The sequence below is a fragment of the Pyxicephalus adspersus genome, chromosome 4, assembly GCF_032062135.1.
Source record: "Pyxicephalus adspersus chromosome 4, UCB_Pads_2.0, whole genome shotgun sequence".
Taxonomy (NCBI): domain Eukaryota; kingdom Metazoa; phylum Chordata; class Amphibia; order Anura; family Pyxicephalidae; genus Pyxicephalus; species Pyxicephalus adspersus.
Window position 1 is genome coordinate 106121172 of NC_092861.1, and position 13622 is coordinate 106134793.

The following is a 13622-nucleotide window of genomic DNA, read 5'->3' on the forward strand; positions in this document are numbered from 1 at the left end:
TAACCATCCTAGCCATTTTTTTTTGCCCGACCTTCGTACGGGCATACCGGCTAGGTGGTTAAGTTTTGTGTTTTTTGTGTCATTATGCTGTTGGAGTATCAAAAGTGTTGATATTTTATTGGTTCCTGCACAGACTCTTGCCAGCCGATGCTAGAACCAGTAAAGTAGACCCAAAACGTAATGGAGTCTTCTCCATGTTTCACAGTAGGTATAGTGGAGTGTTTTTTTCAAAAGCCTTGTTTGTTTTTTTGTTTTTGTCTGTGGACACAGAAGTGATGTGTCCATAAATTCCAGATGGATCTATCCAAAGGACATGCTCTCCTGGAAGCAATGTGGCTTGTCAATATGCACTTTAGCAAAATCCAGTATGGATATTTTTATCACTTGGAACAATTACTTTTCACTGAATAACTTGAGGATCATAAAGCACCTTTTCAATGCAAACACCAACACATATTCACCCTTGTAAAAACAGAGAGGCTGTTTTGTCTGATCTCTGACTGAAAAAGCAAGATGTCTGGCTGTTTTTGGTAAAATATATAGACCAATAAGGTAGACTAAGTATCTTTAAAGATAGTTTTCCTGCTCTGAACACTTCAATCAAGCCAGTGATTTAGAACATTCTGAAGAAAATGTCTTTATCAGGACCAACATTACCAGCAATAAAAATTGCTGTCAACATTTTTCTAAAGTCTGCCAGATCCATTCCATCTTTTGTTATAAGTATAAGTAGTTCAAGATGACTACTGTCATGAAATAATGAAATAATGTTTTACAAAACATACAAACAGAATATCTAAATACAACTGCCTTACGGCTTGCTGAAAAAATACATAATTCCTTGCAAAACAGTGTTTTTGTAATCCAAAGTTTGAGTCTATTTTTTATAATGTATTATGAAGATTGCATTTAGACATTTTCGTTATAGAACAAGAAACTTATGGAAGCACAAAAAATGTCGAGAGTATAGAAATCCAAGTTTAAAATTCCTTTTCAGAAAAATAATAATTATTTTTAATATTGTGTGATAGCATCAGAGTGTTCTTCATTGATTATCATGCTGTGATGATGAAGCAGGTATTACCTTAGATTAAAAATGGCATGAAAAATAATGATGTGACTTCTTCATTTGAAACATACAGTTGTGTTCAGAATATTAGCAGTGTATTTAAAAAAGTGAATAAAGATCAAAATCTTTATAACAGCTTTTATTTTCATACAATGGCATTGGGAACACTGCACATTCTATTCCAAATCAAAACATGAAGAATATGAAATTTGTGTTATTCATTTCCAGAAAATGAAGGAAATGGAATTCTAAGCTGTTCAAAAAATAGCAATATCTGCATTCTTCTTTACAAACTCAAACATTTACTGTATAAACTGAAAAAAATGTTTCAAGATTTTGCTTTCCCTTAAATCACTGAACTAATATTTATCTCTACACCAGTGTTTCTGAGAACTGCTGCACATCTGTGTTGCATGGAGTTGACCAACTTCTGGCGCCCGTGAACAAATATTCCAAAACAGGATGATTGGACGACATTCCACTACTTTTCTGCAGTTCCTGTTTTTGGCTCAGAAACAAACATTTTTGTTGTCATCCCACAAACTTTCTATTGGATTAAGGTCCGAGGATTGTGCTGGCCACTCCATAATGTCAATTTTGTTGGTCAGGAACCATGGTTTTACCCCAAACACACCAGTAAGCATTTATTCACTTTTTTAAGACTGACACAGACTGCTATTATTCTAAACACACTTGTATATGCAAATTGCCTATCCTACAGATCTTGACTCTTGTCAATAAAATCAAATTTAAACAGATTAGGGTGAATTGTCTAGGTTGTGTTGATGAAGTAGCGACTAAGTGGAATGGCTCACATCCCCACTGACCACCACCACCTTTAAGGAGCAATTGACTAGCGGCCAACAATGAAGCAAAATAATTCCAACAGGGGCCACCAATATAAGGCATTAGAACAAAAGGAGAAAGGATTGTGTCATTAGGATATAAAACAAATATATTTTTTTAATTTTATTTATATTTTGGGCTTGGACTTCTGGTCAGATTCCTATTACTACTCTCCAGGTACACTGGCTGCCACATCTAACAAAGACACTGGAAATACATTTTCCTTCCTCAACAAAAGTTAATATGTAATAGACCTCCAGAGTTGCTAGATGCTGTTGCAGATGTATCTGATTTTCCCAGACTGCAACCCAGTAAATCAATTTGGTCATATCAATTTCATAGGCAGGACCAATAAATTTCAAAAACATTTGCTTTATATCCTTTCCCTAAGTATTGAAAGTTAAGGTGAACCACAGATGATCAAACTTTAAAAAAATGTACATATTTCTATTATGGAGCTCACATTTAATTTTTATGCTTTAAACATTCCTAAAAATGTGGCTGCAAGTTCACAGCAGCCCTGGTAAAGTATTAGTTGATAGCAGCCCCAGTCTTTGTCTCTGTTTCAACACCTTACTCTCCATGTACTCTACTATTCAAAGGGGTTATCCTTTATTTCCCCAGAATTTTAAACCCTTTTATGTAATATATTGTGGCAATTTCTGAAAAAAAAAATGTGAAGAAAAAAGGGTTTTGTGTGGCTTAGAAAAAGACCTAACATTGCTGTCATGCTACAGTAAAGCATGAAATTTACACCAATCAAGAACTAAAAAAAAATTTTGGCACCTTTGGGAATATTTCAAACAAAAATTTGTACCGTACATCTACATTTCCATTGTTCCATTGCTTTGACAGAAGGCAACAAGCATTCCTCCAGCATCTTTTTAGTTGCCCCATGGCTTATGTTCTTTGTTCCAAATACTTTACACATATGCTCAATAAAAAGTTCTAATATAACACACACAGGTTATATCCAACCTGTTGAAAATTGTTGAGCTTACAGGCATCATCTACCTTTTTACTTAAGAAAAGGGGATCTAGACTGTCACCACACATGCACCACTAACATATGTCAGCCTAGGTATGTCTGCCAAGCCAAGGTGGCACAGCAAACAGATCAATGTTGGGAATGCTTACTTTACACAGTGCAATTTCTGTGTGTGTTTCTTTAATGTACAACCTTTTACCTTTAAATTGTAATAGTTGTTTCTAAATAAACAAAACTCTGTTTAATTATACATTTTTCATGTCTGCAGTAAAAAAAAAACTGTTCAAGTAAGGGTGATCCAAGGTAAATGGGTATAAGTGACTCAATATATTATCCTCACTTGGTAGTCAGAGAGGAAACACATTCAAGCAGACAGTGTGATGTATCGTTCAGCCGTCATACAGTCTAAGTCAAAGATATAAATAGCTTCCAGCAACTTGTACCATCTTCAATCACTGTTAAATGAGTCTTCGAACACTTGATATCTCCCATATCTTTCAGTAAGATTTGAGGAACAGAACAGTTTAGAAACACTGCTATTTTAGCATAATGTATTGTCATCCTAGGCATGTTTGATTAATGCCAATAAAACCCTATCAGATATGTCAGTGCCCTCCAGCAAATGTGTGCTGCTGGTCCTATTCACTTTGGATATATTTCTGATATTGAACTCAAGCAAGTATCTGTGGAGGAATGCCTGGAAAATTACTACTCCAAGGGGAAAAAGAAACAAATTACTTTTTAAGTGTAATTACCATAACCCAACCACACATTAAATTCATGTCTGTACAGCCTGCAAATAAAAGTGTTTTGTACGTGTAGCTCACCACATTTTGAAATCAGCTAAAGTGGACCTATCAGCAAACTTTTTACTTTAAATAAAAGTGTAGATAACCCTTTTAAATAAAGCAAAAATTAGTTGGTTTTATTTTCCATAAAGAAAAGAAAATAAGTAAATGTATATTGTATCTTTTTATTTGAATTTAAGTTTCACTTTAGGAAATTATTATACTTGAGTGTTATTTTGCACCGAGCATCACATTTATGACTGCTTTTAACGCTTTCCCTTTTAATGCCTTCCAATAACAGGTATCAATATTTTGTAAAAAAAAATATATGCATACATTTTACACTGTTGCCAAAGGTATGCACTGCCTGTAACCTAAAACATAGGCCTCTTGTGGCATTTTCTGCTAATTTTATTTCCATTAACAAAATGCAGACCCAGGACATGCTGTTTATGTATCCTAGAATAGACTGGCATGTGCCATGCATATGGCTGTAGGATCCACTGACCATTAGGATGCCAAAGGCAATAGCCATGATAAAGTACAATTTAACCTGACGTGTTTGTCCATTGATTTCTTAGTCCAAGTGTTACTTTATGTGCTGGGCATTATCATTCACATTTACCCACAGTGCATTCAGTACCAGTCTTTTTCGATTGCAACTTTGTAAAGGTACACAGTTTATCACTACTAATATTTCATTGTAAAATTAAATTACGGAACAAATAACAAATTGGAGAATTAAATCATCTCTTCTAAATATATGACCCAACAGAGTCACTTTCTGTTTTATAGCAGCCAAACACAATTGGTTTTACTCTTAGAAACCTGTTTTTGTGATTATGAGTTTTAAAGACCTTTTACTATTGGTTTTCTCCTGTACCTTTTGATGGTACAGAGAATTATACTCACTGACACTTTGGGCTTCTTTCTCCAAAGTGAAACACTTTTAAAGGGTTATAGCATGCTTTCTTTTGTTATCTTTTTACTACTTCATGCCGCACAAGTATTGTCCAAATAATAAGGGTGTAGTAATGCAGTTTTAATATATTTTTGGGTAATCTAAGCACACTTTTTGGGAGTTTACTGCTACCTTTTGGAACATTTTAGGTTATTTACTGGAATTTAGTTAATTAAATTTCAACAAATCCAGAGAAAATGATTTTGTTCTAAAACATTTAGTGTGCATTCACTTGCACGCATACATAAAATATTTAATTAACAAGCAGATCTGACATTATTAACACTTTTTCTACTGATAGTGAAAGCGTGTGGCTAATAACCAATACTGTGAACAGCTGCCACTTTACCCCTGCCATTTACAGGAACATGCTTACTATTCCTTATTATAAATCAAGCCCTGGATAAGAGGATGATGAGGTAGTAAACATAATTACTGATATATGTTAGTTTTTTCCTAAAGACCAGATGGTGCCTGCCACAATTTTGTTCTTGACTCCTGGTTGATGGATGGATGCATATTCCATAAGTGTTAAAAAGCTTTCAGTGTGAAAGCCAAGAGAACTGGTGTGCCTAAATCAGGATTAGCAAGGAATCGCATTTTTGGACTGTTGGCCATTCGTAAACATAGGTCAACACGAATAGGTACTATGCCTTCTACACAACTTGGTTTTTTTTTTAAGTGACTACATTTATTATATCACATGCTTTATTCTTTAAACCCTACTCATGCAGACGGGTGCTGCATGAGTAGGGTTTGGGCTAAACAGCAAAGAAGCCAGGTGCAAAGGCAGGCTAGGCTAGTAGGTTCTGTAAGTGCAGTGACAAATTGCAACCAATCAGCCATGAACAGAAGTCTAGCACTGGTTGCTAGTGGTCACAGCATTGCAGTTTAAATGTGTGTACTAAATAGATTAGTGGAACTATACGATTTAGGCACTATAGGTAGAAAAATACAATAGACCAGTGTCCTTCTCTTCTACATATGGCCACATTTAGAGTAGTGAGACACTGGTATATTGGATTTTTTCACGTATAGTGCTTAATTTCTATAGTGCTACCTAATCTTAACCCCAAAGCCCCTTCATGATGGCTAGCCTAACCCCCCCCCAGTGCCTAAAAATAAACCCTTTCCTGTCCACTGCCTAACCTTACCCCTCCTGCTCAGTGTCTAACTTTAATCTTCTAAGTTTCTAGCTTTAGGGGTAGCAAAATATCATTGGTAGACAGACTGATACAGAAAATTGAAACACACAGATCATGCTTCTTTCTCCTGCCAGCTGCAAAACCAATCCATTTATTCCATCCTACCCGACCTTCTCCAGTAGCTTGCAAACAGTTCTCCTACAGGCCACTAATTGAAACTTTTCCAACTATGGTTTTCTCCCCAGAATTTATTTTAGCTGGGTGGGAAAGAAGCTGTAGTTGAGCAGTCAACAAATTATGTGCTCCCAGCTCTTTGTGTACAGTAACCCTATTGTGTCAGCTTTTTACTGCCCTCTGTATGTAGTATGTAATGCTAGGCCTATGTGAGTGTGTTTTAAGTGGCTGAAAAGGTGTTTATTTTCAATTACTCTAAGAACCAGAGCTGCACTGCAAGAGAAGGTGCCAGCTGCTAGGTGATGTGCAGGATTGCTTGTTCCTGCCAAAGGTCTGAGCTTGCTCTTGTACAGTAAACCTACATCCTGGTACTCCAGGTGTCTGCTGTGGGCAACTAGGACTTAACTATCTGAACTTTAATGAACTTTCAGTGACCCTGTAGCCTGTCAGATCTGTTCTGATGGAGAAGCATACAATATTAAGAACAAATACAAACCCTATACATCCCTTGAAAAGATACAAATATCAGCAAATGTCAGGAATCCCAGCACCAGAGTTGAACTGGCAGGCTAACAAGATTTACTGACAACTCTCTCTGCAGAGAGTGATGACATGATGACAGCCAGCAGGGCAGGAAGAGGGATTAATGCACAGGTTTTCTGGGGTAGCTACCTGGCTCCTGTTTGACCTGATACAGCAGTCCCTTCTGTTTGTCCCTCTCAAACCCCCAACCCTGCCTGGAGCAAGCATGTGTATGTTAGGTGTCAATACAACTTCAGAGTGCAAATTGGTTACTAAGTAGTAAAAGAAAGGAAAAAGGGAAAGCTTTGAAGATTGCACCAAAAGCACTATGTTTTTATTTATACAGATAATACTTTGCTCAAGAGATTATGAAAAGTAAATAGAGGACCAAAGGGATTTGTTAGTGTCCAAAACTGACACCTTTCAATCAGTAATTATGTTTAATTAGCTTTTGACAGGAACTAATTATCACAAGATAGGAATAAGTGTGTGACTTGTACAGCAGTCACAGCATAAAGAGTAAAAAATCGCACCATATAACTTCCAAACAACAGCTATGGTATTAGAAGAATATGACAGACTTTAGGTTAGTTCTCACTTAATGAAACTGTTAAGTCGCTGCATATCTGTTTTTGAAGTAATTTATAATAATGGCTAATAAAATATTGTTCGTATGTGCCCCCAGCAAGATGGTTTCATTCTTCTAGCATCAATTAATGACTTCCTGTTCACCAGTGGTTAGTTTTAAAGGCTTTTTACATTAGGATAATAAAAACTGTGCTCTATCTATACTTTGAGGAAAATTTCAGCTTTTTGTAATCTTAACTAGTTCACTGCACAATAGCACTGCACACTATTCGCTTTCTTGATTCTAGGACATGGTGTTGTGTTTGTTTTTGTCATACCTTCACAAACTGGGCAGCACTCTCCAGGCACTTTCACTGGTTTTAAACAGCTCTGCCCGCATGCAGTGGCCATGCAGTGAGGCTCTCCATTAATACACTGGCAAAAGGTGCAGTCATCTTCTCTCCAGCGGTCACCATGGCTTCTTATCTGACCATTAGCATAGCAACCAGCAGGATCATGCACTGGAAACACTGGATCTGTACAATAACAAAATACTGATATAAGTACACTGAAATACTGTCTCTATGAATATAACACTTACTTCACAAATGTATATTCTACTGCTTGCATTTAAAGTTCATACTACTTTAAGCAGACATGGAATATTATGCAAACATGTTATATAACAAACAAAATAATGGCTTTTTGCGGGTGAACTGCTACTGGGCTGTATGTTCTATTAGCCTGTATTATATTTTGTCTACATAGAGTCTTGACACCTTGAATTAACTCTTGCATACATTCATCTTGATTTCAGTGGTACATGTAACCAAAAAGCTTTGGAGGGGGATGCCAAGTTTCATTGCAACAAGGAAACAACTATGCTTGTGCTTGAAATGCATACATCTAATACCAGTCTACTTGCTCAAGATTTAAGCTTTTCATCCATTAATAATTGTAGTAAACTGCCCATTTGGTGACCTAGAAATGTATTGTTTGTAAACAAGAAGTATGTCGGGACATATCTAAGAGTATACCCACTGTGGATGTGACCTACCCACTGTAAGGTTCTCACTGATTCTATACACAAAAAGCCTGAGGTATCAAAGTATATAGGATTTAAAGTATTTAATTGGCATCTATAAGATAACAAAGAATATAGAAAATCCTTTTTTATAAACACATCTATCAGTTTATGCATAATTTAGTTTTACCCGGGAGGTAATTCGTTAACACAGTACTGGCACATAAATGTATACCTAAATCTTAACATATGGCCCATTAGTACTTCTGTCCAGCAGGTGTATCTGTTTGCTCAGTCCTGTCTAGTACCATCTTGGTCTAACAATCTGTGATTTCCCATTTTTAGATTTTTCTAAATAGACAAGTAGTATTAGTTTACTGCTGCATTATTAACCGGAATCTGGAAAATGAGAACTAGAATTTAAAAAAAGCCTTGTTTTAGCATAGGTATGTAAAGACCACTTACAGAAATCTGACTAGCTATGGTCACTTTTTCATTTTTTAAATACTATCAAAGCCTTAAACAGGCTGTGGTTTTAAAAGCTACTAATGTGAACTGTAATAAAACAAGACATTATGTTGTCCTAAACTTATATACACTTACTGACTTACAAGGACCCCATCAAATCAGTTGCTTATTGGCATTATCCAGTAAACAGTATATAAGAATTTTATTTTAATTATCCAGTCAACTAATTCTATTCTTTGCTCCTATAAATCCTAATGAAGATGTGCAGAAAAACATTTTATTTTCCTAGGTTCTTCCTAACTGCAAGGAAAGGATGATAGCTGATGAAAAAACAGTTTGGCAAGAGGAATGCAAACTGATGATTTGTGGCTGTTGCACAAATGAGTGCTAAAAAAACAGCTTGGAACTATGAGATAAAAAGAAAAAAATAAACCAATACATTTTAGTTTTACTTTGTCTCAAAAAAAAATCTGGGAAAATGTTTGCAGGTGCATGCTAGCAATCCGGCTAATCTACACATTTGTGAATGTTCTAATTTATTCAGGATCATTAGTAGGAGCTAGTAATTGCCAATCGGACTGTAATGTTGCAGAAATTTTGGTGCTTATCTATGCATTTTCTTGAGGTGGTGAAGCTTCAATGATAAGCAATGAAAATTCTGTAGAGGATTATAGTACAAATCCACCTGGATATGACCAACTAGTTCTACCTTTAGCTAATCTACGATTTGTCTGGGATAACTCTTGCAAGTCTTGTGAGCAATGTTTCTTGAAATTTGAAAATCTCATATAAGGAGGTATTTGAAAAGCAAGTTTTTGGTAAATGATGTAGTTTTAAATCTCATAAAAGTGCTTTACATATCTCTAAGACTTCTTTGGTGCAATACTTCTACCTTAGTTGCAAACACCCCTGATATAGTCATTATAGGAGTTCTAACCCCTACCCGGCACCAGTGGGTACAAACAAACATTTCTTTGCAAATATTTTGTTCCATCTAGTTATTATCATTAGCATACCTACTTTTAAATCCAGTTCTGGCCTAGGGTTGAACAATGATGGCATGTGGTACCATAGTATTATTTAACTAATATCAAGTCATTTAACCTGTCATCTGCTGCATCTTTGTTGGCAAATATATGCCCTTGTATTCATCCAGATGAGTAGCCTATGTGTAGCCAGCCTGATAAATGACTTTCCTTAAACAATAGATCACAAATCTTGTTTACATATGTTGCAGTGTATGCTAAGTTATTTTGACAATTTTTTAAAGAGAATCTATCATTCACTATGAACAATTCAGCTAACATTACTATGTTGAATTTCTATGAAGACAGTAAAGAGACTTAGTGCAAGTAAAGGGTATGCACATGCTATATACTGCCGCTCCAAATTAAAAAAAAACAAAATAAAAAAAGCAGCACACGATTTCCATGATACCGTTTTTACAGAAAATACACAATTGTTCAGAGACTATGGCAGACCACTGCACTCACTGTGGATGTGATCACTGAAAGATAGTTCATAATACATAATTTCCCCTTGCCCAGTGAACAGCAACTTACTTATGATGTGTGGCCAAGTGTATGATTATTCATAGTCTAATGACATTTGTATAGACAGTAGCAGATGACAGAAAAACACCAGAGCTACAGCTAAGAAGCATCATAAATTGCTATATTTTGTCTGTTTTGAATGACATTTATCTAGCACCTGTCTGAAGCTTAAGAGGGCCCCCAGTTTAATGCAGACCCTACTAATTTCTGTGTGTGATCAAACCCAAACAAAGACCTCAGGGATCATTAAATAGACTGCAGGTAATTCTACTTTTTTTATTTTGCAAACTCAAATTGAAATCTTTTTTTATTTACAAGAATGTGTTCTCAGACATAAATGATTCTCCAACTAAATGTTTCAAGCATAGCATCATATAATGCAAAATGTTCACTGTGAATAAAATCAACATAAATGTTTGGATGCACATTAAAAAGCAGGTCCTGTCCTTGGTGAAATAACCCTGCACATGGCTGGTACTTTTCTCTTTGAACGCATGAATGGATCAGTAAGCGGCACCAGGTCCGTCAGATGCTTAAAACAGATGTTTGAAGCAGATGTGTAGAAGCTTAAGCATTACTGGTGAATTGAGCAGCAATGTAATCACATGTGCACAGTGAAGACATACATTTGTGATGATTCAGTAATGGAGATCATGTAATTCCCCATGTGCTGTAGACTACTGACAAATACACAAGGATTGTGAAGGTAATTGTAGCCAATTGTATTGAAGGATTTCCAGAAAAATGTAATGTAGTACTTAGTGTAGAGATACATAAAATATAAAACATGATAAAGAACAACAAAAAATAAAGAAAAAAAATCATGCATTGGGTATAAAGAGATAGATTTGTAAACCATATAAAGAGAACTTTGTAAACCATTCTATATAAGCGTAAAACATTCTGTGTAAAATGGTTCTAACAGACCAATGATCCAACATAATACTATATCTAGAAAGGGTCAATCAGAGTTGTGTGGGGATTAGCAGAGCAGTGGTCGCCAATGTTTTGGTTGTCACCGAGCACTAATTTCACGGACTCCGGAACCGAGGGTCACTCAAAGGGGAAGACACTTCCCCCAGAGTGACGTTATAATGCCAGAACCGGCCCACTGCAGAGACACAAGTAGAGTAGTTGAGGATATGTATGACAGGTTATGAAAGAAAGACTGAGACACCTTCTACCTACATGTTCTGAAAGATCAAGGGGGGATATGTCAGTGTCCATCTACCATATTTTAGTCACCAGCCACCCTTTCATAAACAGTGGGGGAAATAATTATTGACCACAACAACGTTTTCCTCAGGAAAATATATTTTTAATAGGGCTATTGACATGAAATTTACACCAGATTTGAGTACCAATCTAAGTAAGCCATACATAGATCAATTAGAAACATACTTTCTGTGAAAAAGGTTGATGTGTTCAATACCTATCCCCCTGCTGTAATTGGTAGAATACTGTTTTATAGTCAGTATAAATGATGACACTGGGTAGCTTCCCTTTGACTAAGATGCTAGATTATCAGAAGGATGCATACATCTATGGTATATGTCTTTGTATTTAAAAATTGTAAATACAAACAAATCAAGACATGTTGTCTTAGTTAATATGGATCAATTTTTGCAAGGTGACTTCTGTGTTGATAAATTATTCCTAAATACCTGGTCAGGATAAAGTATTTTACAGTGTCAAGAGTATTGTTGGTTTTCAGCACTTAGTAAATGTAAAAAAAAAATGGCTTCTTTATATTGTTTGATAAGCATGTCAGTGTGTTATGTGGGATGTGTAGTAAGATGCTTCAGACATACACCCTGAACATTTTGTAAAGATGCAATAAAGTGTGACCAGTGTACAGTAGTACCTAAACCATATTTTGTAATTTGTTTCTTAGATTATTAAACCCTTTTAAGTGGAAGTATTTATGAGCTAACTTCAATTAGGAAGTATTGATTTAAGTCAACTTCCCTTTTGTGAAAAAAAGGAAGCCTTATGGGAAAATGCTTGGAGAAGAATGTCATACAAACCATGATGTTATGATCTTGGGTCGCTTTCCTGCTTGAGGGCATTCAAAGTGTGCTTGATGAGATTGAGGCCATCTATCTTAAAACTAAACTAGTGATGGGCCTTTATTAAAATATTAGTCTAAAGCAGTGGTTCTCAACCCCAGGGCCGTGGCAGGTGAGTTGGGGGGCCGCAAATGACAGGAGGCAGAAGTGCCAGGGTCCTGCGCCACGGAGAAAATTTTATCGGAATGCGTACTACTGTCTGCATGCGCATCTATCTTTTCTATAAGATCCGACTTCAGTGTGAGCTTCCCGAGAGTGGGTGTGTTCTTTAGACCTCGGCTATCAGCTGTGCTGCTCCTAGCCCACCTTGCACTGTGAAATAATCCCACTCCTCATACACCAGCAGCATGAGAACTGTGTCTGTGTCCATGTTGCTGTCATTACCCCCAATGTATAAACCTTCAAATCTCCCACACCGATTGTTATAGAAAATTTAAATTTTCAGGGGACCCTGAGAGCTGATAATAAACATAACAAGTTGCCAGATATTGTGTCTAAAACATAAAATCCTAATAAGAATCAGGGATCTTTTCTCATTAAAGTAGAACTAAAGAATTAGAATTGACTTAGAATAAAGAAAAATTATACCTTTACTTGCACAGATCTGTGACGTATGCCACTTGTGAAAAACAAAATCTGACCACTTACCTTCTCTGAACCCCGATTTCTCTTTAACAGTAGAGAAAAGGGAAATGTAAGACAAGTGGGGGATTCTTGTAGCTACCCTCGTTCTCCACGAAAGCTTCATCACTCCTACCATACCATGGTGCCATCACATATATTTGTCCCTTTATTTTTTTTTGTCCTCAATTTCTTTCGAATGGGGAGCTGTAGGTACATTAAAATGTAGGTGCAAGTGGGGGACTCTTGTGGCTAACTACACCTAAAATTTTATTGCTGCAGTGCCATCACATCACAACGGTAGCGCCAGTGGCCCTCTTTCCACCGCTTAAAAGCTAGTGTCAAGGTGAGCGCAACCAGCGGGAGTGTGGGAGGCTCTCCTCACACTGTTTACACAGGAGCTTCTGGGAATGGCAGAGCAATGTATGTAGGCAGGGGTGTAGTGGGGCAGGCAGGGGTGTAGTGGGGAGGGCAGGGGTGGGAAAGTCGTGCCCTCAATTTTTTCGTGAATGGATGCCCACTCTTTTTTTGCAAATAATTTTTTGGTGGCTCACGGCTCTGGCCGGTGAACTGGGGGGTGGGGGTTGCAGACCGCCAGAGCCGTGGACCACCAAAAAATTATTTGCAAAATAAGAATGGGCACCCATGCCCGTTCCCGAAAAAAACATGTCTCCCATATGAAACTGCAGGCTCAGGATGGTGGGTGGGTTGTGTCTCTGAACACAACCCGCCCACTCTCCCATGTCAGGCTCAGACCTGCGATGGGAGAGTGGATGGGTTCTGGAAGAAATAGTCAAAATATTATGTACCACTGAGTAGATCTTTAA

The 13622-nt window shown here is 36.8% G+C and overlaps 1 protein-coding gene across 1 annotated transcript in view; it reads right to left on the reverse strand.

Moving 5' to 3' along the window:
* The window catches only part of CRIM1 (cysteine rich transmembrane BMP regulator 1), a gene marked incomplete in the record, with an annotated part of 392052 nt that overhangs the window by 126349 nt on the left and 252081 nt on the right, over positions 1 to 13622 (reverse strand). Inside the window, 1 exon segment of the mRNA XM_072409242.1 lies at positions 7399 to 7596. Within this exon segment, the coding sequence (XP_072265343.1) occupies positions 7399 to 7596 (198 nt within the window).